The 27,552-nt window shown below is 44.2% G+C and overlaps 4 protein-coding genes across 11 annotated transcripts in view; 3 read left to right on the top strand and 1 right to left on the bottom strand.

Annotated features, from left to right (window-relative positions):
- Position 1: 1 nt before the first annotated feature.
- Positions 2–5,708, top strand: ZNHIT3 (zinc finger HIT-type containing 3). 4 transcript variants are annotated; one of them, XR_016272203.1, is made up of 7 exons: positions 2–93; positions 469–500; positions 1,601–1,693; positions 1,829–1,909; positions 2,484–2,731; positions 4,905–4,992; positions 5,080–5,708. XR_016272203.1 is itself a non-coding variant. In XM_089483942.1 (5 exons), exons 1-5 carry the CDS (start codon positions 8–10, stop codon positions 2,672–2,674), a joined length of 483 nt encoding a protein of 160 aa, XP_089340068.1. In that variant the 5' UTR covers positions 2–7; the 3' UTR covers positions 2,675–3,128. The 4 variants fall into 4 exon arrangements, 1 of the variants encoding a protein (XP_089340068.1); XR_016272205.1 differs by lacking the exon at positions 4,905–4,992; XR_016272204.1 differs by lacking the exons at positions 4,905–4,992; positions 5,080–5,708 and adding an exon at positions 3,058–3,128.
- MYO19 (myosin XIX) overlaps positions 3,226–27,552 on the bottom strand; it is a 25,800-nt gene continuing 1,473 nt past the window's right edge. Inside the window, exons 1-27 of one of the 5 annotated variants that reach the window (XM_089483927.1) lie at positions 23,639–23,723; positions 20,315–20,504; positions 18,275–18,439; positions 16,549–16,724; positions 15,933–16,080; positions 15,546–15,694; positions 14,521–14,634; positions 14,207–14,339; positions 13,595–13,664; positions 13,284–13,386; positions 12,895–12,991; positions 12,273–12,349; positions 11,747–11,837; positions 11,081–11,252; positions 10,882–10,955; positions 10,467–10,588; positions 10,227–10,340; positions 9,504–9,680; positions 9,195–9,344; positions 8,520–8,627; positions 7,699–7,769; positions 7,092–7,204; positions 6,248–6,420; positions 5,402–5,531; positions 4,867–4,952; positions 4,445–4,753; positions 3,226–3,639 (exon numbers count right to left, since the gene is read on the bottom strand). In XM_089483927.1, the coding sequence (XP_089340053.1) occupies positions 3,517–3,639; positions 4,445–4,753; positions 4,867–4,952; positions 5,402–5,531; positions 6,248–6,420; positions 7,092–7,204; positions 7,699–7,769; positions 8,520–8,627; positions 9,195–9,344; positions 9,504–9,680; positions 10,227–10,340; positions 10,467–10,588; positions 10,882–10,955; positions 11,081–11,252; positions 11,747–11,837; positions 12,273–12,349; positions 12,895–12,991; positions 13,284–13,386; positions 13,595–13,664; positions 14,207–14,339; positions 14,521–14,634; positions 15,546–15,694; positions 15,933–16,080; positions 16,549–16,608 (2,964 nt within the window). In that variant the 5' untranslated portion in view covers positions 16,609–16,724; positions 18,275–18,439; positions 20,315–20,504; positions 23,639–23,723 and the 3' untranslated portion in view covers positions 3,226–3,516. Of the gene's footprint in view, positions 3,640–4,444; positions 4,754–4,866; positions 4,953–5,401; positions 5,532–6,247; positions 6,421–7,091; positions 7,205–7,698; positions 7,770–8,519; positions 8,628–9,194; positions 9,345–9,503; positions 9,681–10,226; positions 10,341–10,466; positions 10,589–10,881; positions 10,956–11,080; positions 11,253–11,746; positions 11,838–12,272; positions 12,350–12,894; positions 12,992–13,283; positions 13,387–13,594; positions 13,665–14,206; positions 14,340–14,520; positions 14,635–15,545; positions 15,695–15,932; positions 16,081–16,548; positions 16,725–18,274; positions 18,440–18,492; positions 18,849–20,314; positions 20,522–23,638; positions 23,724–27,552 lie in introns of those variants that run through there. The other 4 variants (XM_089483928.1, XM_089483929.1, XM_089483930.1 and 1 more) reach the window with 4 other exon arrangements.
- PIGW (phosphatidylinositol glycan anchor biosynthesis class W) lies at positions 18,776–23,665 on the top strand. The gene is made up of 3 exons (XM_089483937.1): positions 18,776–18,862; positions 20,326–20,536; positions 21,953–23,665. The coding sequence occupies exons 2-3, from the start codon at positions 20,401–20,403 to the stop codon at positions 23,479–23,481; spliced, it is 1,665 nt and encodes a 554-aa protein (XP_089340063.1). The 5' UTR covers positions 18,776–18,862; positions 20,326–20,400; the 3' UTR covers positions 23,482–23,665.
- GGNBP2 (gametogenetin binding protein 2) overlaps positions 25,257–27,552 on the top strand; it is a 23,076-nt gene continuing 20,780 nt past the window's right edge. Inside the window, exon 1 of the mRNA XM_089483934.1 lies at positions 25,257–25,283. Coding sequence (XP_089340060.1) covers positions 25,272–25,283 — 12 coding nt within the window. The 5' untranslated portion in view covers positions 25,257–25,271. The remainder of the gene's footprint in view (positions 25,284–27,552) is intronic.

The raw sequence follows: 27,552 nt of genomic DNA, 5'->3' as shown, positions 1-27,552 counted from the left end.
GGCTGCCATGGAGGGCTGCTGGCGCTGCGTGGTTTGCGGGAAGGCGGGCAGGAACGCCGCCAAGTACCGCTGCCCGGGCTGCAGGGAGAGATAGTGAGTGGCCCCTCTGCAGCAGCAGCTGCAGCTCCCATCACGGAAGGGCCCTCTGCCCAGTCTGCACAGGAGCCCTCTGCACATGCTCAGGAGCCTCTCTGTGCAATTGGGAGGCTCCCTGGGAGGGGCCCTCTGTGCATGCTCAGAGGATTCAGGGCAGGCTTGGGTCTTGTCCTAAATACATAGACAACATGCCTATACAAGGGGATATGTATAGAGCCAGATACAAGGGCAGGAAGGAGGGGCCCTCTGTGCATGCTCAGGGGGTTGTCTGCAGGGATAGGCCTTGTCTATATTGGCTGAGAGGCCCTCTGTGCATGTTCAGAGGACTCCAGGCAGGAATACATTCTCAATGTGGCTTTTCTCTGCTTTCAGCTGCTCCTTGCCTTGCTACAAGAAGCACAAAGGTAGGTCCCGGTTTCCATCCCTCCAGGTCTCTCAAATATTAGATGTGGCGAACTGGGCCTCTGCCACCAGGAAGATGGGTTTTGGAGTCCTTCTTCTCGGAGCTATCTAGCTGCAAGAAAGAGCTCCTTTGTATTAGTGACATACACACACACACACATATAGTGGGACCTTTTTCTCTGTTGCTAACCTGTTTTGTCAACTAACGAATGTGGGGAAAATGGGTTATGCTTGTTCGGTTTGCCTCTACACTTATATAATCCCTTGGGACTCTTATTTCCCATCAGCCTCGCCAACCCAGGTGGGAAAAGGCAAGGAGAAATCCATCCGGGAAGCCCCATCTTTGAATCTCTGGGGTGATTTTTGAGTCTAGCTAGTGCAGAGCTAGGCCACCTCTGACTCCCATCATCCCCGATGGGCTTTGGAGGAGGTGAGGCTGATGGGATCGGGAGCCTTTGGCTATTTGGAATCCACTTGTTGTTATTCAGTGCCTTCACATTTATGCATGGGGTTTCCTTGGCAAGGTTGTTTCGGAGGAGGTTTGACGCCATTGCCTTCCTCTGAGTCCTAGAGATGGAGGGGACCCCCAAGGGCCATCCAGTCCAGCCCCTTCTTCTGCCCTGAAGGAATACATAGGGTCCTAGAGAGGGAAGGGAACCCCAAGGGCCATCCTGTCCAGCCCCTTCTTCTGCCGTGAAGGAATACATAGGGTCCTAGAGAGGGAAGGGAACCCCAAGGGCCATCCTGTCCAGCCCCTTCTTCTGCCCTGAAGGAATACATAGGGTCCTAGAGAGGGAAGGGAACCCCAAGGGCCATCCAGTCCAGCCCCTTCTTCTGCCCTGAAGGAATACATAGGGTCCTGTAGATGGAAGGGAACCCGAAGGGCCATCCAGCCCAGCCCCTTCTTCTGCCCTGAAGGAATACATAGGGTCCTAGAGAGGGAAGGTACCCCCACGGGCCATCCTGTCCAGCCCCTTCTTCTGCCCTGAAGGAATACATAGGGTCCTGTAGATGGATTTTATCCGCCATCGCGGATTTTATGACCTACGTTTAAACATCTTCCTTTGGCGTTCACGCAGTGTGTTGTGTCTTCTTGGAACAGAGCTGTGTATTTCCAGACGAGAGCCACCTTCGCCGTCTGCAAATAGAGACGCTTCCAAAGATGCTCAGAGGGGAGGATCGTTCAATGCCGAAGGTATTTATGGGTTTTCCCTGCTTATTGTTAAACAAACACAGCGGTGGAGTTTTATCGATGGGTTGATATTAATCCAGCTGGATTTCTGTTGGTGAAAGAGGGCGGTGCGGCCAAATATCTTCTCCCTTTCCCCAGGAAGCCCTTGGACCGTGGACGACATCTTGACCGAAGACGACGAAGGCGACAAGGTGCCTCTCCACAAACTTCAGCTCTTAGGTAGGCTTTCTGCTCCTAGTCCGACACTCAAACTACTCCTGCAAGTTGGCTATTCAAAGTCGTAATTCCACCTACATTTAATCCCAACAACAGCCCTGTGATGTTGTCCATGTGCAGCCTTAAAATGGCAGGCTGGGAAGGAGCAGATCAGTTGGGATACCCGCACATATATGTGTCCCTTATACATGCGGTTATGGTTTTTCAGGCCCTGCTGTATGGTGTTCCCATTCTCTCACCCAAAGCTGCCCCACAATGTGCTTCCAATGAACAGGTAGCATTGGAGAAACGCCTGGCAATACCCGCCCCAAGCTTTGGGGACCCCTGTGGACTTTGGTGCCAATGTTATCATTGTGCGTCTGGCTGTTGGAGGGGTAGCCAGAGCTTCTTTGATCCTGAAGCACAGAAAGTGTTGTGGGAGTCAGCTTTGGGGCTTTAAAGTAAGTCTTGGGGATGGTATCTGGATCAGGATTGAGTCCTGCACGTGGATCTTTATGTTGCACTGAGGGGCATGTTGGACCCATATCTCTATACCTTAGAGTAACACTGCCTCCTTTTTCTCCTCCTTGCAAACCAGGGGAATCGGAAGAGCTCAAAGACATCCTTCTCAACCCTCACCTTCGCCAGTTGCTTGCGAACGTCGACCAAGCCGAAGACAAGAGCTCCCTCCTCCGAAAGTACATGCAGGAGCCGCTCTTTGTGGAGTTTGCAGACTGTTGCTTGCGGGTTGTCGAGCCGCCGGAGGAGGAGAATGAAGCTGTAGAGTGAAATTTGCCATGGGGCAAGGTCGGGTTTGCGTGGCGGCTTTGGCACGGCGATCCAGAAGTACGTCCCTCATGTAAATGCTGGCATCCCTGTCCTTTCAGAGAGCCAAAGGCCGCTCCCAGTAGACACTGGATGTGGATTTGAGGAACTGGGTTTTGTTGCACTTTTCATCAATGCTGCCTTCCTTTATTTTTTAGGGTGCAGGTTAGACTGCTGTATCACCTGCTTAGTTGAATACCGTTACCTAGATTTACTCATCTGTAACTGTTTTGTACTCGCACTACTGAGTACTGAGTTTCATACTCACACTACTGGAGCCAGAGATCCAAATGGAATCAAAACAGAACAGCCACATGTGTAACAAAATACTTATTCTTTATCTTTAGGAGAACTGTTCATGGCCTGCAGACGATCGGTGGGAATAAAGCCATTTTGCTTTGCACCCTTTATCTAAAAACCTCTGTAAAAAATCTTTGGCATAACCTCCCCTGTTTGGTTTTTGGAACTTCAATAGATGAACAAACATGCTTGCATCTTTCCCTTACATTTGAAACAATTCCTAAAGCTTTAAACCCAAAAGAAACACAACCCCGCAACCACGAAGGGATGTGCTATCTGAGTTGCAGCAGATCCCTTTGGATGGGATTTGCCATGAATTATATAACTTAAGAACACATTTTAAAAGCTTGACCCTCATGAAGGACTGTTTTGGTGGCCCACCAAGGCAGCCATTGTAAAAGGAAGGGGCATTAAAAGTGTGGCTGAAGGGGAAGGGACAGCTTGGTTTAAAAAAAGCAAGTTAAAGTGCAATAAGTAATCGATATCCAGTGTTCTTGGGTCTGCTTTCAAGCCGAGAGCCGCTTGTCCAGCAGAATCTGGTTGAACCCGGTCATAGCACAGGCATGAGAAAGGGGCCTGGTGTCCGCATAGAGCAAGGGGGACTTCTTGCAATGGAACTTGATGGAACCCTGGAAAGAAAAGCACATCTGTCTTAGATTTGGTCCACTAGACTCTTGAGATCTTTCAATGACTGCTAATTTTGAGGTCCAGTTCAAATTTTATCTGCGCCAAAGCAGCTGCCACTGCGATTTATACCAATGCAGGCCGGTAATACAGTATTGGAGTTGTGGATTCGTAATCCAGAGTGATGGTTCCATAACTGGTCTGTTTTCAGGAAGACTTAACTGGAATCCCATCCCAATCCATTTTAAGAGCCAAGCAAAAGGATCGAGCAAAGGAGGAGGAGGTTTCCACCATCCTCATCATGTCAGCAAGCAAAGCTGTTGCAGGCTTACTCACTGCTAGAAAGAAGCTGGAAATGTCCTCCTCCTTGCACCTTAAGCGCCCGCAAAACAGACCTTCACCTACTCTGCTGGCTGTTAAGGTGGACTGGGAGATATTAGAGTGGGTCCTCAGTATCTGCTATGTTTGGTTCCAGGACCCTCAAGGATAACAAAAGCCATGGATGCTGAAGTCCCATTATGTACAGTGGCATCATGAAATGGTGTCCCTTGTATAAAATGGCAAAATCAAAGTTTGCTTTTAGAATTTATATTTTCAATCAGTAGGTGTTTGAATCAGTGGATACAGAGGGCCAACTGTACTTAGTTACTCAGATGTTAAATAGGTAATAGATCTAAGATTCCAGGGATGGATTTTGACCAGGGTACCTTAGGACTTCTGGGGTCATTCTGTTAGACCGCTACCAACTGGCGTCTGATAAGAAATGGCAGCGTGGAAAGAAGCATGTATATATGTGTGTATAGCCCTTACCTGTGGAACTGCTCGGATGGAAGTGACGCCATGCGACGGTGTCTTGGGGTCAGCCTTGTACAAGTCAGTCTTCTGTAGGACCTGGAGGCATGTCAGGAGGGCGAGGTCTCGCTGGAACCCACCCGATGTCACGGGAGCCCTTGTTAGGACAAGTCCAAGGGGCCAGAACTGAATGGCTGCGCTCAGCGGCCATGATTTTCCCAAATCCCTACCAGCCTTGCTCACGGGAAGAACGGTTCTGGGGAAAGAGGGCAAGGCCTCTCTGCCAGTATCATCCAGTTCTTCTGCAGCCTTCGCATCCATCTTGTCCTGCAGGGAGCAGTTAGGAAGAAACGTACGTCATGCAACCTCTTCCAACATAATTCTATGCCTGTTCGGTTAAAGTTCAGCATTTCTTAGCTGGACCGACGTTCATCTCTTACCTTCCATTTTTTCCATGCACGTTTGATGACTGCCGCAGCCTTGCGTAACCTCTGGAAGCGTTTCCTAGCTAGCCATGAGCGAACCCCTGGTGAAATCGGGCCCAGGCAGGAGAGTGGAAAATAAAGGTATTAAAGAAATTTGCTGGACCAAGGACAGAAACATCAACAACTTGTATAAATCAAGACCAATAATTTTTCTTTCTGTTCCATTAGGTGCTAACTGGATATTTTTGGCTGAAACCCCATACACACCATACAATGAGGCCAAAATGAATTGGGGAATGAATTGTGAGTTGTAGTCCGAACACTCAGAGAGCACTGGACTGCCTACCACTCCTTTCTATCTGGAAGCCTTTCTATCACATCCTCTCGGTACAAGTTCTTATGAATGGAAGACACTGAAGATGGAGCCTTCTGTTCCAAACCCTATGAGTAGCATAGACTAACATAACCCTGTAAATACATTTTGCCCCTCCGGCACCACCAACATCTATTTTGTGATGCCATAAATCCACCCCGTCTCATTCCCTCTTACCTGACTGGATGATGGTGGCAGACCAGGATTGCTTTGCCAGCCGCCTCCTCTTAAACCTCCGCCAACAACACTGGATGCAGAATGCCTTCTCAGACAAGACATGCACTCGCTCTGCTTCAAGGACCTCCAGCTGCAAAGGGAAAAAACCCCAAGAATTCCTAAAGTGGGATTCATATTTGGAGCGGCTCAGTCAAGGATCATTATTAGCCAGGGATTTTAAAGAGTATGAGTGCAGCATAGTGGCCATGCCTCACTTAGAACAAGGCCTGACATCTTGTCCAGTACTTACAAAGTTGTCAGCCCAACCTAGAATTACACTAATACACTTTTTGCACCATTGCAATGACCAAAACCTCACCTTTTAAGACAGGGATTGACTGACAGAGAGGTCCGCTTTGGCAGCACTGTCCTCAGGACCTGGCTATCAGTCCAACCAGAATTTGAATTTGCAATACAACAAACCTAATATCCAGAGATGGCTGAGGGGCACCAGGGTTGTCACCAAAAAGGAAAAGGGACAGTAGCCCCCAAAAATTGGGGACCACTGTTTTAAGCCATGCAATCCCTGTTGCAACAGAAGAATTGCCAAGTTGTTGGAAAACAGGGTGGTGAGCATGATGCATCCAGCCTTCTCTCGGTGGCAGAGCATGCTGCAACTGTGGAAAGTAAGCTTGATGCATTATCATTCATCACTGTGTTCTCCAGCACCTCAGAATTTCATCTACTGGGGACATTACATGAATTAAAATGTAGGGTTTTTTACACATTTTGGTACTGCAGAATCACATCCTATGCACATGACAATTCCCAGTGTCCAAATAATTCCTTCTCCCAGGCGTCACTTACCATGGCGTTGGTCATAAATACTTTGGTTTTGCCGCAGTATGCTGGAGGGTCACAGGGCTTGTGCGCTAAGGGCTTAAGGGAAGCTGCATTGGCACACACTTGCCAAAGGATGCCCTGGACCGCAGAGCGTAAGGCATCACCTCCTCCTTCTGCAAAAGGTGTTGTTGCCCAACCTGTGGGAGAACAAAGGTGCGGAAAGTGCCAGTTTTAAACAGCTGAAAGAAACAAACACCCTGAAGCTTCGTGGACTCATCTCCCAGAATACTCTACTTTCTTGGACTACAAATTCCTTAGTAACTTCCAGAGTGCCCCAGCCAACATAGCTGCTTAGTTGTTTGTTTTGTTTTAAGAAGGTGACATTTCTGATTTCTGAGCCAGAGAAAGCCAAATTACATAGGATGGAGGCCAAAATGCAGCTATAGGATGTCATCTGGCCTCCATGGGCTGAGAGACTCTCTAATCTAAGCTTACCTCTGCCAGTTGGGCCGCTTCAACTAAAGCAAAGAGAAAGAAGTGAAGCTCCCGGCTTGGAAGAGAAACTCCAGTAGAGAGAAGTAGGTTTTGTAAGAGGAGAAGAAGAATCCAGGGAAAGCTAGAAAAACCAAAAGCGCAGTTGGGAAGATAGTGGAGGCAAGCATAGACAGAATAAATATACTGCCCTAGCAATGGACTTCAAGGGAGAGAAGAGTAACCAGGCACAGCACTGTTGCACCTTGAGTCTAGTAGCTCTCTCTCCATCTAGAGCACTGGTTTCCAAACATTGGCCCTCCAGTCATTCTTGACTGTTGGCCAGTTTGGTTGGGGCTTCTGGGATCTGAAGTCCAAAACAAATCGGAGAACATACCGTTTTCCATCATGTTGGGGAAGCCATTCTCCTGGTGCATCGTGGCTTTTGAGTTCAGCTTTCGTGATTTCTTTAGCACCCCATAACGCTCTAGAAAGCTTCTGAAGGTGATCCTGTCCAAAGTGGGGAGAGAAAAAACAAAATCAGTGGAAGAGAGTAAAAGAAAGCTACAGCAATGAAGAATGAATGCGGGAAAAATCACAGTGATCATGTTCAGGCATCACAAGCTGGGGGCTTGTGCCTCAAAAACAAACCAAGTTTGTTGTAATGTGTAAATCTGCATCTCTTGGCAAGCTACAGCTTGTTAGTTAAACACAAACCACAATGAGAAGCCATTGTCTGTTGCTGGCTTATGAATTCTGGCTTGTTCAATCTATGGTTTGTCATGATATCTGGATCCAGAACAGTGGCTTGTTTCTCCAGCTACCCACTGAAGCTGGAAAAGGGGAATTAGAAAGAATCAAATCAGAAACAAGAAGTGCAGTTTGGTCACCTGTTGTGCAATTTGGGGTTTGAGCAACACAAACCATGGTTTATTGTGATACAAAAACACATCCTGTGCTTAAAAATTTAAAAGGGAAGATCAATAATATTTGGACAGTCTTACCTCACTGGAAAACCAGCTGCGCTGATGTTGACCGTTTCCACAATGCCACATGCTTCTAGCTGACTTAGAACCTGCCAGGCAAAGATAGTTTTAAAGACCAACTGAAGTGCGGGTGCATCCTAGAGTCTGAGCTACAAATAACAAGAAATCCCTCCTTTAAACCTAGTCTCTCGGTGCCAGATGTACATCTCCTGCTGTGATGGGACTACAATGGTCATATTCTTTCCAGTGGTATAGTGAATGCAGGGTCAAACGTTCTTATTAACAGAGATGGTTACATCATCTGCCATCATTCCTCTATGGTTTTCTTATTAACAGTGATGGTTGCATCATCTGCCATCATACCCCTATGCCTTTCTGTTCTCCTCATAGCTAAGGCACAATCCTCGCAGTGGTGGGTGGTGAGGAGAGATGGTTTCCCACCAGGAATAATGTACTGTATGTGAGCTATATCTTATGCACTATCTTTCGGTGGCTTAGTCTTGAACGCACAATTCAGATCTATTCGCTTTACAAAATACCTGCTTCTGGAGGTGAAATGTTAGAACTGGCTTAGGGGTAAGAATCAAGGCAGCAGCCTGTACTTGGGGGCTCTCCTTGGAGGCATGGCTATCAAAATGGTCCTGCATTTCCAAACTGACCATTGTGCTTGACTATTGGAAAGATTCCCCTCTTGAAGACACTGTCCGATCGGTGACTGCAGTAGCCACTGGGTTTGATCAACTGGTGCTGAAACCAGTTGTGTTCCCAGCTTACACACGAACCACAACGCACCACGGTCAGCCCAGAATGGCTTTGGACATTCTTCAAGCGAGGGTTACCTCTTCTTGTCGGAACAGAGAGGCTTCACACTCTGCATTGGGTTTGATACACCGGACGTAATGTGGGGTGGTGCTGCATAGGATCTCCATCAGCTGTTCAAGGGAACCCTATGAAAATAAACAGAGGAAGCTCCACTTAGTCTTAATGTTGGGTGCTAAGCCAGGCTTCTGTCTAGTTTCCAGTTCTTAAGGTTTTAAACTGTATGTCCTTTTAATCCTAAAAAGAATATCCACGATTCCCTCAGCAAAGCAGACGAACAATGGCAAATTGGCCTGTTGTAAATGCCATTTATTTAATGTTCCGCCAACCATTTCAAAGCTGGCTCAAGGTGTCTGTGTTGCTTTCAAACAAAACAGCTAGAAAAATTCACATACTTAAGTTACCCTAAAAGTTATAGTTGCACTGCAGAAGTGAAATTACCCCCTTTTAAAAGTTAAAGGTAACGGAGTCGAGCCTTTGTAACTGGCAAAAGGGAATCACTGTAACTGCAATGGCAGGGTCATGGTCAGCCATTACCCCTCTAACATTACTTAAGATCGCTTTATGTATAAGTTTCCTACAACCTCCTGTTTTGCGAACTTCAACTTTTGTTTTGCATAAACAGTACAAGCATTGTAGAGAGATGCAAGGAAGAACAGAGACCTAGGTTTTAAAAACCTATACATCAGACAAACCTTGAATTTGGAGACTACTGTCACCACGACTGGTTTGGTCTGACTTTTGACGTCATCTCCGTTTCTTGAGGCCTCCATAGGAAACAACTTCTGAAGCAAGGGATCTTGGGATCGCTGAAGCAGTAGGACTAATTCTGGGGGGACAGGGTCCTTTAAGAAAACAAACAAGCACATGTAAATATTAAGTCAAGTTAATGGTAAATGTGTTGAACAAATGGGAATAAAACCATACATATTGAACAAATGGGAATAAAATGTTGCAGCATGGGGTTAGTGAGGAAAGTTAGTCCATTGCCTTACTGAGCATACCTTGTTCTTTTCTACCATCCCTTCCACCCGGTAACAGACACTGCCAGCATAATGGGAAACTATGAAATTCGGCTCCTTATGAAACCTATCCCGGCTAACGCATGGGTTATCCGACAGAGCGATCTCGATTCGGCTTTGAAGCTGCCCGGCGTTGGAGGGTCTGTTGAGACGACATTCCTGCAGAAGAAAAGAGAAGAGCAGAAAGCGGTTGTGGCAGATTCAAAATTTGCAGGAGAAGGAGAAATACATAGAAGGCGATAGGTTTTGGACAGAGGTTCTAGAGCAGTGATGGCGAACCTATGGCACGCGTGCCAAAGGTGGCACTCAGAGCCCTCTCTATGGGCACCAGTGCTGTCGCCCCAGCACAGAGTTTGCCAGTTTGTTAATGGAAAGCCAGAGGGACGTGGCACTTCGCAATAAATAAGTGGGTCTTGGGTTGCAGTTTGGGCACTTGGCCTCTAAAAGATTCACCATCACTGTTCTAGAGACAGGGCTGAAGCTAAGGCAGTTGGTGAGCCTCCACAACCCAGCATGAAGCTATCTATCCATCCATGGATTTCTGGGACTCTCATTAAGCCCAACGGCAAGAAGGACATATGGTTTCAACTGTCAGGAGGAAGGTGGGAAGCGACAGGGCCATAACAGGAGTTGTGCTCCAAAAAAGTAATTTTTTCCAAGCTTTGGAAAAGCTGCGGCCAAGAAACAGTGGTACGTTGAACTCACCTCGTTCAGCAAAGAGAAGATGCTAATGGGACTGCCTTCGATCACGTCCAAACAACTTTGGTTATCTTGGTAGTTTATGAAGGACCATTCAAACCCTTCCATGGCATATTCCTCCTGGAGAAACAAACACAGTGACCAAGACTGGGACAAAAGGAGAGATAGCCTTGTCCATGAATATGCTATCCTTAAAATTGGATGGGGCCGAACAACCGTATGGGAGAAATCCTAGAAAGAGGGTACCTGCTGCGCCTTTAGGAAATGGCTGACAAAATGCTGCTGCAGCTTCTCGTTGGCATAGTTGATGCACAGCTGTTCCAGGTGGTTCTCCAGAAAGGATTCGAAGCCGTAAACGTCCAACAGACCTGGAGGAAGAAGCAGACGAACTTCACCAGACACCATACCTTACATCATTTCACAGATGAGAACCAGTAAGCCACATCCAAGTGCAGTCAAGAAGACAAAAGTTATTAATGAGGAAGAACAGACATGTTAAGAGAGCATAAGTCTCCTGGCAAGGGCACCATTACACCCCCTTTCCTCCCCTACACACATCTACACAGACAACAATGAGCGTTTATACATATATACACATGCGTTTGGGTCCAAGTGGCTCTGCCCACAAGACCAGATCCCTGAGGGATTAGAAAAAGATTACCTATGAAATTGCTCCACACAGAAGGATCTGCATAAATGCTTCCATTGATCACGGTCACCAGCCAGTCAAAGATCCTGGAACGAAAACACAAAACGCGATGTCTCAGATGATCCAGATAAATGGGTATCTTACACAATGAGGAAGGAAAGGCAGGAGACAAAAGGCGGCCCCCTCCCAAAAGGAGCATCAAAGCGCCTACTTGGCGTAGATCACTTTGGCCAGGCAGTCCCTCCGCGTCTCACACTCCGCCTTGGCGCAGGCCTTCTTGAAAACCTGCCGCTGTTTCCCGGCCGTTATTGTCCTGATGCTCAGTGTGTCCAGGAGCTCCTCTATGGGCACTTTCAACAGTCTGGAAGTGGTCTTTGCAAAATCTTTGTTTAGAAGAAACCATGAAATAATAATAATAATAATAATAATAATAATAATAATAATAGTAGTAGCTTATTTAATTTACTTTTTTAAAATTAAAAAATGTTCTAAAGGGATCATTAAATGAGTACATTCTTGTTATCTTTTGTTACTTTTGCCACAGTCTGCTTTTCATACTGGGAAGGTGAAGATTTTGCCTCCTCTCCTGTCTGCACTGCTGAGTTAATTCAATGCAAGCTAGTTTTGCCCCTTGAGCTCAGTCTGCAGCAACAGAACTAAGGTCAAAGAGGTAAAGTGGAAGGAGGAGAGAGCAATTGGGCTATTTTAAAACTAGTTTTAGTCCCATAGGTTTTAGTCCCATACCCTCCAACTGTCCCAGTCTGGTAGAGACAGTTTCAATTAATCCTCTGTCATTCCTCTGTTTCAATTGAGGGTATGGGACTAAAACCTAACTGACTGGTAGGAACGACGGAGGAGGGAGCTCTTCATTTCTCACCTTTGGCACCATCTTCCAGTTTGCAAGGCTGTGACTCGTCTTCGGATTCAGAGAACCAAATGTTGCCCAAGTGGAGTAGGCCTGCTAATATCTGCCAAGAGAGAGAAGAGATGACTCAGAAAAAGAGGATGCATTTGTGGATGTTTCAGATTAGCTCAGAGCTGAGATTCCAAAGATCCCTGGAGATGCAAGACACTCATGATCTCCCATGGTTCAAGCCAGCAAATGAACAAAAGGTAAGGAATATAGTCTCCTATAAGGAGTAAACCAAAAAAATTGCACCTAAATACACTCTAAGAAGTTCACATTTTAGGCTCGGGATATCTTTTTAAAAACAAAACTTGGAAGTGAACAGGAACACTTCTCTGGTGGTTTCCCATCCAAGTATTAATAACCAGGTCCAGTTTTGTTTATCTTCCAAGATCAGATGAGAATGGTACATCCAGGGTGGTATGGTACCAACCAGAGAGAGGCTGGGGTTAGTGTACCTTCAGTGTTTCAAGCTGAAGAATGCAAATCCACTGACCTTAAAAAGGTTATTCTGTGTGGGGCTGTCAATGCCCAAATGGGACATTGCCTCCCGTGTCACATCGAAGCAGTCCTCTGGAGAAGAAAGAAACACCTGATTTGCCTTTCTCAACATCCCACCGAGAAAACAAACTCTGGAAATCTAATCATGGTTTGTTGGGATGCCCGAACATAGCCTCTGATAAACCAGGGTATGAGAACGGGCACCAAACTAGAATCTCAAAACGTGATTGGAATCCCGTTGCCAAACCATGGATGGCAAAGCACTGGTAGAATAACTCATGGTTTGGCTTTGCATTTGTTTAACAAATCACAGTTTGCTCTGGGAATGCTTGAAGGGAAGGCCTCTGGGGATTTGTGAAGCAGAGATATAATCCATAAAGACACAAAACTAAATCTTGATTCAGAAGCTTGATAAAGCTGTGGTTTGGCAATAGGTTCAAACCAACTTTCTGTTCATGCCTTCCCAAATGCAAGATGGTTTGTAGATTGTTGTGTGAGAAGGTAAGACCCAATATCTTGTGGATAATGTTTAAGCCATGTCTCTTCCACTGTCAATGTCTCTAACTCTTTCCTTAAAGAAAGGTGAGGCTCTTAACTTCTGTGGTTTCAAACAATACCTTCTAAAGCTTTTTCAGAATTTGGCAGCCAGAAGAAGTTCGCACCGCGAGGGAGACTCCATTCTCGTCGCTCCTCTTCAGTGGCACCTTTTGCAATCTGAAAAGCAAGAGAAAATGGTTTGAGCTTCAAAACACACAACAGTAAAAAGCATGGATTTAGTGTACCAAGACTTACTTTCCTCGCTCCCCATCCTCCCTACTTTGGTGTTATAAATTCGCTCCCACCTCCACGCTGCAACAACCTCTTAGGCACAGACTACGAAGTAACTATGACTGATCTACATACACCGACCAAATAGAAATGTCACACTTCAATGTGGGCTATGGCTCATTTCTGAGAAAATGAGACACAAAATAATAATAATTACATTTTGAATTATGGCACTAACCTGGTAGAAAATGTGGAAATTCCTCTCCTGCGGGGCTTGATAAGCAACTCTTGTTTTCTCCAGCAGGAAGGTCTGAATGGAAGCACTTGTGAGAACCTGAGATCTGGAGAACATTAAACATCACTGTCATGGCATCTGATAAAGTGGACTGATAATCCACAAAAGCTCATGCTAAAATAGACCTGTTAGGAGTTATCTAAAGTGCCAAACCCTACCCGAAAACAGATCCAGCATGGTTCCGTTAAACTTCACATTAAAGTTCACAGGGCCCACTGGTGCGCATGGGTAGCTATGAGTTTTAAGATGGATACCTGTTTAACTGCAACTGGATGTATTTCCCAAACCGGCTGCTGTTGCTGTTCCTCAAAGTGCAGGCGTTCCCTGGAAAGTTCAGACAGAAGGAGAGACAAAGAGGATGCAAATGGATTAAAACAAATTATAAGAGGGTAAAGACAGGTTGCTGCCATATTGCAGAATTAAGGCAATTTGACCCCACTTTAACTGCCATGACTCTGTCCTAGAAAATCCTAGGATTTTTAGTTTGGTGAGAGACCAGACATATCAGGTTGAATACATCACTAAACTACAAATCCCAGGATCCTGTGCCATGGTTTATGGCTTGTTAGAGAAACCGAACTCAGGAAACACGGTGCTGAAGTATATGTGCAAACCCTGGTTTGTGCTCTCCATGGTTTAGCATGAGGCCTGAACTGACTGGCCATTTTTAAAGGTAACAGTCCACTAGGGAAGAAGTGCTGACCAAATAGAGAGTGAAAGCAGAGAAACAATAACAAAACCATGGTTTGCCACTTGTAGAAATGATAGTTTAACAATGTTTAACGTGTGGCACGGTTTGGCTGGATGTGAAAACGAAGCTAAAATGTTGGTCGGCTTTTCAAAAGGATCCAAAAAGACATCCTTACCAAAAGCTTCCATGACTGGGTTGGAGTCCAACACTCTCTTCTCTATCCTTTCCACTGTAATGCTGCCTTTAGGGACGGTGGACGAAGCAGCAACAGTAGCGTAAAATTTCATCAGGCAACGGGACGTCCATGTCTAGAAACAGAGCCATAAGCCATTGCATGAGATGAGTGAAAAAGATGTTCATGGGAAGGAAGAGCAAGGCTGCCTCCACTTCCCAAAAGCGTCATGTTCAGAGACGATGTGAAAATATCATCCCATTGTTCATATATGTGAGGCACCCAATAAACCCACTCAAAGAAGTCCTTCTACTGACCTTTCCGGCACCACTTTCTCCACTGACAATAATGGACTGGTTTACTGGTGGAATCTGGTTTTCGACGTTTCGGTACGTTTCTTCTGCCACCACAAAAACGTGTGGCTTTAACTCCTAAAAAAAGTACGCATGTGTTTAAGAAAGGAAGAGGTTTCTGCCAAGAACAATTCAATTCTAATTGAGAGACGGTCTTTTTGGTGGATGCCCCTAGACTCTGGAACTCTTATTTCTTGCTGCTTTTGTACCAAGAGGCAAAAAGCATTTTTATTCCAACAGGCTTTTGAAGTGGAACGTTTTTAAAGAACAGGCCAAAGGTGCTGCATTGTTTTGGAGAAGACTGCTTTCGTTGGTTTTGATCTTTTGATGGCATTTTACCTTCTAAAGTGTAGTTTTAAATCATTTTAATTTTGGCCCCATACAGACAGGCCAAAATAAAGCTGCTTCGGGTCACTTTGGAGGTACGCTATTTAAATGATGCATGCGTCCTAAGAGTCCGGAAGCTGTGCCAAAGCTGCACTCCACTCCTTAAGACTGAATCGTGGCTTTGGAGCAGCTTCCGGACACTTAGGACACATGCATCATTTAAACAGCATTTCTCCAAAGTGACTCAAAGCAGCTTTATTTTGGCCTGTCTGTATGGGACCATAGTCCACAGTTTGATTCTAGCGTTCACATTTTTGTATGCTTTTAACTGTATTGTGCTTTTAAATTCTAAGCCCCATAGTAAAAATATTAAGAACAACTATATTCTCTAAGGAAGGGAATTGGAACCTCATAGACCAAATCTGAGACCCGGTTTAGCATCAGAGGTCTTGTTAGTTGCCAATTTTCCAAAGCACAAGGGGGTATATCGGTCCTGCTGGACATTGGTCACTTCGCCAGCTCCCTTCCACAATAGCATAACTGCAAGCTGGACATTGGACTGTAACACCCAGCAACCTAGCCAGCCTAACCAAAGATGGGGGTATTGGGAGTTGCAGTCCACCAGCCTTCCCGCCCTGTCCATCCCTGTATTCTCCTCTTACCTGGAGGCAGGTGGCGGCATGGTATTCGTTCATGAGCTCTTGCGAGTAGAGAGGTGGAATTGGACGGAAAGGGTTGACCGCTACAAGACTGCAGCCGGCATTGGTATAGAAGACTTCGGCTGCGTATCGTGCTTGAAGGCACCTGAGGACTAAGGAGGGCAAAACCTTTGGTCAAGAGTGTCTAGGAAAAAAGCATTGCATAAGACTACTTCTTGAAGACTGCAATTCCCAGCTACTGGCTGGGGAGTTATGGAAGCTGTCATATGGTAAAACCACATTTTAGTTCTGGCTCAAGCAATGGCAGGAGTATGTGAGGACCAATGCACCTCCCTTCCCACAACTTTGTCCACACCTGGCTCCAGGTCCGAAACCCCTTTTAGACTGTACCGGTTTTGGTGGTTACAGGATTCACTTTGGTAAGGTCATCAATGAGATGCAGATGCCGCTCATCGCTTAGGAACGCGTCCAGGTCTTCTCCAAGATGGCGCTCATCGTCTTCGGGGCTAATGGCCAGGCCATTCTTTGTGCCATTTACCTATCATCAGAAATGTAAGGAAATCCCATTGTGCTTTGTCCATTTTAGTTTGAGTGCAGATTCTTTGAAGGTAAGGAACAACAAAACCCATGGGCTGCACTTTGTGCATCCTTGATCCAGCTCAGTGATTCCCAAACTTTGGTCCTCCAGGTGCTTTGGACTTCAACTCCCAGAAGTCCCAACCAGCTTGGTCAACGGCCAGGGATTCTGGGATCGGAAGTCAAAAACATCCAGGAGACCAAAGTCGGGAACCACTGCAGCAAACGATGGTTTATCGTGATGGGAACCAACTCAGCCTCTTTGCCAAAGTCTGTCCCAGAGAAAGTAAAACAGGTCCAGAGCTGTAGGATTAGAACCCAGGTCTCCCAAGTCCAGTGGTGTAACCACTATGCCACTATGTTGGCACAGATGGAAGATTCTCCTTACTGCCATCTTCTCACCACACCACACACCCCAAAAAACACATACCTGCTTGGGCATATTCCTCCGCTGTTTAAAGTGCTTCAAGGTGTGTGCCGAAGACTGCATTCACCTTTTCAGGCTGGACAGTATCTCAAACGTTATACTTCATGGATCTGAATTACCTTGAGCGAGATGAACCGAAAGGCCTGAACGTAACAATAGGTCATCCGTCGCCTTGGATCCTATAATGGGAGAAAGGCAATATATAAATTAAACAAACATACTAACAAAGGCGGTTATTGCAAGCAGTTTTAGACGTCCGTCTCGTGATCAGAACTGGAAAGTCACTGGCTACAAACAAAAAACGCATTGAACGTTCAAGAAACCACTTAAAGGCTTCTTGAGATGACATTTTCTTTCACCAGCCTCCACTCTTCTTAGTATTTTCTTTCTGATGGCCAAACACAAAGATGTCACAACTTACGACAGTTGTGATTAATCCTTTGTCTATAGTGTTTTGTGGGGTTTTTGGGGCTGTGTGGCCATGTCCTAGAAGAGTTTATTCCTGACGTTTCGCCAGCATCTGTGGCTGGCATCTCCGGAGAATGCTCTGAAGTCATTCCCTGAAGATGCCAGCCACAGATGTTGGCGAAACATCAGGAATAAACTCTTCTAGGACATGGCCACACAGCCCAAGTATTATCCTTCCCTATAGGTTCAGGCAAAAGCAAACCGCTGCAAACCTCTCCTAGCGTGTCTGTTTTTCCACATTAACAACCTTTGCTATTTTGGCTGCATTCTGCGTTGCTGGGACACATGTGGCTCCGTTTCCATCTGTGAAACGTCGGAGGGCATGGGAGTGTTTCTGAGTACGAACAACGGAGGACATCACAACATCCATTCCAGCGTGTTATGGGTCGACTGGGGACATTAGTGTCCATGCCAAACTGCAACACAAATACAAGCGCACACATGCGGAGTCGTCACTGAAAACCCACTACATCTGCTTCCAAGGTGCGCAACTCTCCGATGCCACTTTGGGATCTTCCAGACAATTTCTGCAGAGTGCAACGGGTTTTCTCCAGCCATAAATACATCAATTTCTTGGCTATTTAAACACCAGGGAGGAAAGCCCGAGGCACAAAGTGACACAAGTACGTTTTTGCACACTGGCAAGGCCTGTGGAAAGTTACTACAAACAAAGGGCGAAACCAGAGGCAAGCTTGCCAAGTGATTACTAGTTCCTCCCAGCCACAGACGGCTGGCAAATTTGGGATTTCGCTGTTTTCGGGAACTCGCTTGTAACCCTTCTGCTTCCAGTTGAAAGGCACGGCTGTCCTAGTCCGGAAAACCAGTCTGCAAAGGGATCTTGCGGCACCTTTGAGACTCGATGAAAGAAAGACGTTGGTAGCATAAGGCTTTGCAGACTTAAATCTACTTCATCGGATGCTACTAGAGGTAGAGATTTGGTGGTTCATTTGATACCAGATGTTGTTTGACTACAAATCCCAGCAGTCTATGGCATGGCTGGGAGTTGCACCCCAACAATATTTGGAACACCATATATACACACACAAACACACACACACACATATATATACACATATACATACATACACATATGTACACACACACGTATATATATACACATACACATATATACATACATACACGTGTGTGTGTATGTATGTACACACACACACAGAGGGTCCTTTTGCACCCAAACCTTTCTTCCTCCAACCCAAGCTCTTTGCATAAGGTCACCTTCCAACACACAGTTACCTGGCCCTACCTCTTCAATGAGAAGGAACTTTGCACATGCTCAGGAGTGCTCTGGCTTCTTCCCATGCTTGGAAGAAAACCAAGGATGGGGCTGAGCAGCAAGGAGGAAAGGTCCCTAGGATCAGCCTTGGGCAGGAGATGGATCTAGATGGCTATCAGATGGAGGAAAAGAAACCTGAGAAAAGGAAGGAGCCTTGCTTTAAAGAGTGTAAGGGTGATGGAGCTTACCTGTTGGGTATGATCTACTTGGTGCTCCAGGATCCCCCCTAAAGAGCCAGGTTCACTGTCTCATATTCAGCCAGGAAGGAGAGACCAAGGGCAGCCAAGCATGGGAAGGTGGAGCCATAGGAAGAGGAGGAGGGTTCTGAGTTTGAATCAGGAGGAGGAGGAAAAGGAGGGATTTGATTTTGTGTGCATGTGAGGCAGGCTATCCTTGGATTGATTGCCTGCATCCACACTGCAGGAACCAATCCAGTTTGACAGCACTTTACCTTTCATGACTCAATGCTAGGAGATCCTGAGAATGAATAGCTCCAAAAACCACACACTGCAGAAAGCATTCAGTTTTTTGAAACCTGGGTGGCAGACAACCTTTTATGTATGTATGTATGTATGTATGTATATGTTATAATGTTTGCCCCAAATGTCCCCCCCCCATGCCTGCCTATTCTAAATTCTAAATTTAAATGTTTATTTTAAATTTATATAAGCTTTTAATTAATTAATTAATTTAATTTATGAATTTAAATTAACAATAAACCAATTTATTTATTTATTTGCTATTAATGTAAAATAACAATAAACTAATGTATTTATTTATTTGTTATTAATTTAAATAAATAAATTTAATTTATTAATTTAAAATAACAATAAGCTAATTTATTTATTTATTTGTTATTAATTTAAATAAATAAAGTTAATTTATTAATTTAAAATAACAATAAGCTAATTTATTTTTTATTTGTTATTAATTTCAATTAATAAATTTAATTTATTAATTTAAAATAACAATAAACTAATTTATTTATTTATTTATGGTTAATTTAAATTAATACATTTAATTTATTTATTTAATTTAACAATAAACTTATTTATTTATTTAAAATAATAAATTAAATTTATTAATTGAATTTAACAATAAACTTATTTATTTATTTTTAATTTACATTAATAAATCAAATGTATTAATTTAATTAATAAGTTAATTAAATTTATTAATTAAATTTGTTAATTTATTAATTTACATTGTAATATGATGTTTATTTTCTGTTAAGGGATAAGGGATGGGATTTTTAGGTTGTACTCGTTATTTATTGTTCGTGTACTTGATGTATTTTGCCTATGTAAATTGTTTATTGTATGTATTTGTTTATCTGATTTGTAAACCGCCTTGATCCTTGGAAAGGCGGTATATAAATAATAATAGTAATAATTATTATTATTACTATTATCTAATTTGTAAACCGTCTTGATCCTTGGAAAGGCGGCATATAAATCATAATAGTAATTATTATTATTATTATTATTTAATTTGTAAACCGCCCTGATCCTTGGAAAGGTGGTATATAAATAATAATAGTAATTATTATTATTATTATCTAATTTGTAAACCACCTTGCTCCTTGGAAAGGCGGTATATAAATAACAACAACAACAACAACAACAACAATAATAATAATTAATGTGGCACCATATCTTTCTTTCTCTCTCTCTCTGACAGAGGAGGCCAAAATGTCTCACAAAACTACAGTACCCAGAATTCCCATAGCATTGAGCCATGGCCTTTTTAAAGAGGTATCAAACTGCATCATTCCTGCAGTGCAGATGCAACTTGGGAAGCTCACGGTTTAAAAGAGCAAATGCAATGATTAAAAGCAGACCCCCCCCCCCAAAAAAAATTAATGCACATTAAAACAGAATGAAACCAAACTATTTGCAGCATGGAAGAAATGTACAACAAGGAACATGTTCTGAGGAATCGGTCAATGCAGTTGGACAGGCTGCTTGGTGCTGAAAATGCTGATGGGAAATAAATGCAATGTTTACCTACTTTTTTGACAGTGACATCACGAAAGGAAGGAGCTGTTTTTGGAGCAGAGATGAAAAGGAAGGACTCCCATCCTGGGTTTTAAATGCATGATCAAAGCCAAGGCCAAAAAGTGGGTCTTCTTCTTCTTCCTGGACAGAGGCAATATTTGCATCCACCCAAAAAGTCTTCTTTGTATCCTTTGCTTCTTTTCCTGCAAAAGTTACATTTCACACATCAATGCAGGTAACTATTTTTGTCTCCAGACTTGTTTCCCATCAGTTATCTAATGCACTTATCTAATCGATTATCTATGCATAATAATATTAATAATAAATGTTTCATTTTTATCCCGCCTCTCCCAATTATTTTAAGGAGCATTGGCTTAAATGTTTGCAGAGCAATATCATTATTATTATTATTTATATAAAATTGGGATTCAGGGCGGCTTACAATATTAAAAAGCAATACAGTTAAAACGTGCGGAACTTAAGCAATGCATTAAAATAAATGGTTGCAATACTAAAATAGGTTGCATGTTAAAAGAATAAAATGTACACTTTTGTACAAGTATTTTTGAGTCTCAGTGTGTTTATTGCTGTAAAGCTATTAGCTGTCGCAATTCAATATAATTAAGGTAAAATGCAAACAAATTAATTAATGCAATTTGGTTGTTTCCAACTTATGGCGACCCAAAAGCGAAGCTGTTACAGGGTTTTCTTGGTTTGAATGCGGTCTCCCGTTGCCTTCCTCCGAAGCTGAGAGAGTGTGACTTGCCCAAGGCAACGCAATGGGTTTCTGTGGCCGAGCCGGGATTCGAACCCTGGACTCCAGAGTCAACCCTAGCCAATATGGAGGGACAAGTGTGCTTAATTCAAATTGCTGCAGAAGTGCAAAAGTAGTTTGTGTTGAATTTACTCAGCAAAGAAAGAGGAGAGGAAGGGGAACTTTATGGCGAATAACGAATGCACTTTGACGCCACTTTATGCGCGGTTTCCCAACCTATGGAACGCTGGGGTTTGTAGTTTTACACCATCTTTTTCTGGGATCTTGCCCTTCCCAGTCAGGACAGGCAAAAGCAAACTGCTGCAGCCTCTCCTAACTTGTGTCTTATCCCTCATTCATCCCTTTTGACATCTTGACCACATTTTGGATGTGGCCGCAAGCATCCTGGTTTTCATCTGTGAAACGTTGGAGGCCATGCTGTCCCAAAAGCACCATTTCCAGGCTCTGATTTAAACAAGGGCAGCCATTTTAAGGCGGGCAGCAAAGCAGAGAGAGAGAGACTAAAGAGCAGGTTTGGAGAGGTTTTGCAAGGCAGGGAGGGCCAGGGCGCGGTTGGGGCCTCGTCCTTTGTTCCTCCTTCGGAGAAACCTCACCCTATATGAGCTAAAACTTGCCCCGACCAAAGATATATATCACAGGAAGGTTTCCAGGGAGAAGATTCAGCTTACGAGGGCGGATTTTTAATTCTAGGTGGCATTTAGGAAAAAGATACCGGCTAGCATTTTCTCATTATGTGGTAGAAAGAACCGTCTTTCTTCATTTGTGGATGTTCCACATTCGCGGGGGTCTTTCGTCCCTAACCCCAGTGAATGTGGAGGGACCACTGTAAGTTGAATGAATAAATAAAATGATTATCTTCTTTAATAAATGTTGCAGACGCTGAAGAAATGTCGCAGCCGCCGGCGAAGGAAGACTTTATAAGCAACCTCAATGGGACGACGTTGCTTGAAATCTCCATTGGCTTACCCCTCGCGCCGTTATGCGTGCTTTCCAGAGGACTTCTATTGATACTCTACTTCCTTCACAATGGAAAACCCTTATCTTCAACAAGGGGTCACTTTCTTCTGGACTTTGCTGTTTTGGTTGTTCCTCCGGTGCTTTCCTGCACCGTTTTGGCGCCTGTCCTGCTGTGGGTGATCCTCTCCATCGTGGTGTTTTGCGCAGTCTTGGTTTTTACCATTTACTGTAGGAGAACCAGTTACGCCAAAGTACCTCCTAAGCAAATCCTAAGCGATTTTTGGAACGCACGCTTGGAACCAACTTACATCCCTTCCATAACCGTGTTCCGGGTATTCGTCAACATCTTGACGTCCATCAGCATCTTGGCCGTGGATTTCCCGCAGTATCCCCGGAGATACGCCAAAACGGAGACCTACGGGACGGGAGTGATGGACTTTGGAGTCGGATCCTTCGTCTTCGGAAATGCTGTGGTTTGTCCAGAGGTTCGGCTGCAACCCGGCGCGGTCCGAAGCAAATTCTTTTACCTCGTGAGGCAGTTCTTAGCCGTATGGCCCCTGCTCTTGCTCGGCTTTGGCCGCCTGCTTAGCGTCAAGGCTGTTGAGTACCACGAACACATGTCCGAATACGGCGTGCACTGGAACTTCTTCTTCACGCTAGCCGCCGTACGCATGGGAGCAACCTTGCTTTTGACTCTGTTTCCCGTCCGCAAAGCGTGGGTCGTCGGAACAGCGCTCGCCGTCGTTTACGAATGTTTCCTCGACCTCCTGCCTCTGAAGGCGTTCATCTTGCACGGGAGCGATGGGAAAGATTCGCGGGCCGGGTTCTTCAACGCCAACAGAGAGGGCATCTTTTCGGTCGTCGGCTACCTCGCCATCTACATGGCTAGTGTGCAGATCGGGTTGTATTTGTTGAAGAAGCGAAGCGCCGTGCGAGAGTGGTTTGGCGTGATTCCGGTTTTTCTGTCGGCTGTTGGTCTCCTTTTTCTGTGTCTGGACATAACCCAGACGTACGTAGACGCCGTTTCCCGCCGGATGGCGAATCTCGCGTTTTGCATCTGGGTGGTGGCACACTGCCTGGTGCTCTTTAGTTGCTTTTTGGTGGCCGACCTCATTCTGGTGTTCGCAAAACTTCTGGTGGATGGGGCCGACGTTCCTTGTAGTTGGAGGTTTGCGCAGCCATCGCCGGCACAAAAGAAACGCGATTTGGTAGGACCACTGGATACAAAAACCCTTCCTCGAAATGTGTGTGTGATCAGCGCTGTTAACAAAAACCAGCTCCTCTACTTCTTGCTAGCAAATGTTTTAACCGGCATTGTGAATTTGCTGGTGGATACCATCCACAGTTCCACGTTCTCTGCCATGTCCATTCTGCACTTGTACATGTTGACCAACTGTTGTGTTATGTATCTGTTGCAAGCCAAAAATATCATCTTCAAGTGGTGGTAGTCTTATTATGGCGGTATCTTGACAAAAAAAGGATGACCTGTAAGAACCCCAAACCCTACTTTTTAAAATGTGATTTGGACCATGTTTTGGCACCACTTGAACTGCCATGGCTAAATGGCTCTGGGATTTTGGGAACTATAGTTTGTTTAAGGCTGACCTGCTGCTGTAACTTGATGCCAACATTTTCCGCTTCTCTAGCTGTCCTTCGACATCCTTCTGGTGTCAATGCTGCTACAAAAATAAAACCCCTTTTAAGACTATGTAAAAATTAATAACTTGTCAATATATGCCTGTATTCAGAAATATAATGCGGAGCCAGTGTGCTCAGAGATGGGCGTCATGTACGAATGGATCACTTCCAAACCTCCGAGGAAATAAATTATTACTTTCCTTTAAAAAGATGGGTGTTGTAATATGTTGCAACTGTTCGCTGGGAGCTCTTGAATTATAAGTGCCTGCAACGCCAACAAGAACTGGGTCCGCATTAAAAGATGGCCTGTGAATGGTTGCTAGAGAGCAAGGGTGCGTCTGCACTGGAGGAATAATGCATTTTGATGCTGCTTTAATTTGCTGGAGCTCCAACTATTGGAATCCTGAGATTTGTGGTTTTGCAAGGTCTTTGGCTTTCTCTGCAAAGCGTGTTGGTGCCACACCAAACTACGAATCTCAGGAAACTTTAGGATGGCACCTTGGCAGTTAAAGTTGTGTCAAACTACATTACACTTGACCCTCCATATTCACTAGGGTTAGGGGCACAAGACCCCCGTGAATATGAAAAACCGCAAATAACGAAAACACCATGTTTTTTCCCTGGTAGGACACCTCTCTAGGAATCTCTAGATCCTCCGGCGCAACTCTGTGGTCAATGTCCAACAGACACTGACCATAGAACTGCAGTGGAGGAGCTACAAAGGGCTAGTAGAGTATCCTCTTTAGGAATCTCTAGGTCCTCCAGCGCAACTCTGTGGTCAACGTCTGACAGACACTGAGCATAGAACTTGTTGGAGGAGTTACAAAGGCCTAGTAGAGTATCCTCTTTAGGAATCTCTAGGTCCTCCAGCGCAACTCTGTGGTCAACATCCAACAGACACTTAACATAGAACTCTGCTGGAGGAGCTACAAAGGCCTAGTAGAGTATCCTCTCTAGGGATCTCTAGATCCTCCGTTGCATTTCTGTGGTCAACATCCAACAGACACTGAACATAGAACTCTGCTGGAGGAGCTACAAAGGGCTAGTAGAGTATTCTCTCTAGGTCTTTCCGTGCAACCTTTGGTTAAAGTTGACCATAGAGATGCACTGGAGGAGCTATTCCTAGAGAGAACATATTAATCAAATCCATGAATTATCAAAGCCGCAAACATGGAGGGATGAGTGTATTTCTCCAGTGTAGCTGCACTCTGGGATTCTGGAAACAGGTCATTCCTCATCAATATATTTTTTAAGATTAGAGTTTGCCATTGGCTAGACAGAAGGAGAAGATACAGCCATTTCGGCCAATGGAGCGATGGCATGTAAATAAAGGATGAAGCAGCGCCTGATTGGTTCCCGTTTCTGATGTCACAGCCTCAACAATGACCGGTCCAGCGTAGAACCATGGCCAACAAAAGTCATTATGGGATAATCTGCCATTTTCGAAGCTATGTAATAAAGTAAGTCATTCGATTCTGAGTGAGCTCAGGCTAACCATTAAGGTCCGTTATCCCATTATCCTTAATTAAGCGCATAACTGTTCCTGGCCGGAGGAGGAGGAGGAGGTTACTGCCCTAGAGTTGGTTGTGTGTGGTCATATATGGTTAGCGAGGTATGTAACCTATATAATTTTGGAAGATAGTCTTACTATTCTATATAAAGATGGTTCTTTGGCATTCTCTGGCTGTTTGGATCTTGGATATATGATCTATATGTCAATATAGTTCTGTCTTTAGTCACCAAGGAGCAAGTTTCATTAAGTGGGACCTACTCTCAGATCCAGTTTTGAACTTCATGGAGGTCCCTTCTAAGTAAGTACCGTCCGAGTCTCCCTGATCCAAAACACTTGGGACCAGACGTGTTTTGGATTTGGATCTTGGAATACTTCCATGCGCATAATGTGACATCTTGGAGATGGACCCAAGTCTAAAACATGCAATACATCTCCAAAAACGCATCGAAGGAAGTAGAGTTTAAGTCTACTAAAGCTCTTTCTTTAGTTAGTTTCCAAGGTGCGACCAGGTCTCTCTACATAATATGAAATTCATGTATGTTTCATATATATAACACATACACATGGGTAACTCTATGCGTAATATTTGTAGTAATTTTGTGCACGAAACAAAGATGTTTCAAGAAAGCAAAGGCCATTCGTGTGAACAATTTTGGATTTTGGAGTATTTCAGATTTTGGAGTTCCAGATAAGGGATCCTAAACCTTTATATATAGGATCGCTCTTTTTGTCACTGGCTCACCCATCATTTCTAAAGCGCATAACCATTCTTGGAAGGAGATTACTGCCCTAGAGTTGTTAGCATATATTGTTAGCAAGGTCTTACTATTTTATCTAAGGAGAACATATGATGCTCCTTAGCATTCCCTAGCTGTTTGAATCTGGTGTATATGATCTATTTGGGAGTACAATTCTGTGGTTGATTACTCAAAAGTAAACTCAGTGGGATCTACTCTCAAGTAAGCATATGGGATCCAGCTCCGAACTCCATTTAGGTTCCTTCTAAGTTGAGTCTCCTTTATCCAAAATGCTTGAGACCAGAAGTGCTTTAGATTTTGGATTCCCCCCCCCCCCCCCCAGATTTTGGAATATTTCCATATACATAATGAGATGGGACCCAAGTCTAAACATGAAGTTCACAGATATTTCATATACACCTTATTATACACATACCCTGAAGGTAATTTGATGCACAGTATTTGGGGGCATGAAACAAATTTTGCGCACCCCAGAACCAAAATGAGATATCTTGGAGATGGGACCCAAGCCTAAACCTGAAAATGCTTTGTCTACACCTTATACACATAGCCTGGAGGTGATTTTACACATAGCATTTTAATTTTGTGCATGGGAAGAGTTTGTGTACACGGAAACAGAAAGCAAAAGTGGTCACTATCTGAGCCATCCAGGTGGAATATTTGGGATTTTGGGAGACTCAACCTGGATATGTAGGTAGAGAGATCTTGCAGCACCTTTGAGACTAACTGAAATAAAGAAGTTGGCAGTATGTGCTTTCGTAGACTTAAGTCTACTTCCTCAGATGCATTTAGTGGAATGGAAACCAGTGACAGTCATATATGGGCCGTTGCTACAAATGCCTAGGGGAGTGTTCTCTCTAGGAATCTCTAGGTCCTCCAGCGCAACTCTGTGGTCAATATCTTCCAGACACTGACCATAGAGTTGCACTGGAGGAGCTACAAATGCCTAGTGGAGTGTTCTCTCTAAGAAGCCCTAGCTCCTTCAGTGCAACTTTTGGTTAAAGTTGACCATAGAGTTGCGCTGGAGGACCTAGATATTCCTACAGAGAACATTTTAAAATAAAATCCGTGAATAATCAAATCTGCAAAAGCCAAAGCCGCAAATGCGGAGGGACGAATGTATATGTAGGATCGCTCTTTTTGTCGCAAAATGGGCCCCGGCTCACCCATAAGTCCTAAAGCACTTTCGCACATAGACATCTTCCACTAAATGCATCTGAGGAAGTAGACTAAAGTCTAGGAAAGCTCATGCTGCCAACTAATACACACACACACACACACACACACATATATTTATACCCCGCTCTTCAGCCAAGAGCGGCTTACAATTTGTTAATTAGACATTTATTCTTTATTTTAACTTCTTTATTTCAGTGAGTTCTACATATATATCTTCCTCTTAGCTGCTGTGGATGGCCATAAAATTAACAAATAGATCAGCTTATATGTAGGGTATATACAGTATATAACAAATCAACTTATGTATATGGTGTACACACACACACACACACACACACCCCATATACATAAGTTGATTTGTTATGTTATGTTATTATATATATATATATATATATATATATATATATAATTAAATAACATAACAAATCAAC

The sequence above is a fragment of the Sceloporus occidentalis genome, unplaced genomic scaffold (assembly GCF_023333645.1).
Source record: "Sceloporus occidentalis isolate IW3139 unplaced genomic scaffold, rSceOcc1.0.p SCAF_21, whole genome shotgun sequence".
In the NCBI taxonomy this organism is placed as follows: Eukaryota; Metazoa; Chordata; class Lepidosauria; order Squamata; family Phrynosomatidae; genus Sceloporus; species Sceloporus occidentalis.
This window is presented reverse-complemented; position numbering and strand designations above follow the sequence as displayed.

What these genes read in the sequence shown, in the direction of transcription:
- ZNHIT3 (XM_089483942.1), top strand. Translation starts at nt 8, where the DNA reads ATGGAGGGCTGCTGGCGCTGCGTGGTTTGCGGGAAGGCGGGCAGGAAC. An exon ending in AGGATCGTTCAATGCCGAAG is followed by an intron (nt 1,694 to 1,828) that starts GTATTTATGGGT and finishes CCCTTTCCCCAG; the next exon opens with GAAGCCCTTGGACCGTGGAC. An exon ending in CCACAAACTTCAGCTCTTAG is followed by an intron (nt 1,910 to 2,483) that starts GTAGGCTTTCTG and finishes CTTGCAAACCAG; the next exon opens with GGGAATCGGAAGAGCTCAAA.
- PIGW (XM_089483937.1), top strand. Translation starts at nt 20,401, where the DNA reads ATGATCAAAGCCAAGGCCAAAAAGTGGGTCTTCTTCTTCTTCCTGGAC. An exon ending in CATTTCACACATCAATGCAG is followed by an intron (nt 20,537 to 21,952) that starts GTAACTATTTTT and finishes TAAATGTTGCAG; the next exon opens with ACGCTGAAGAAATGTCGCAG.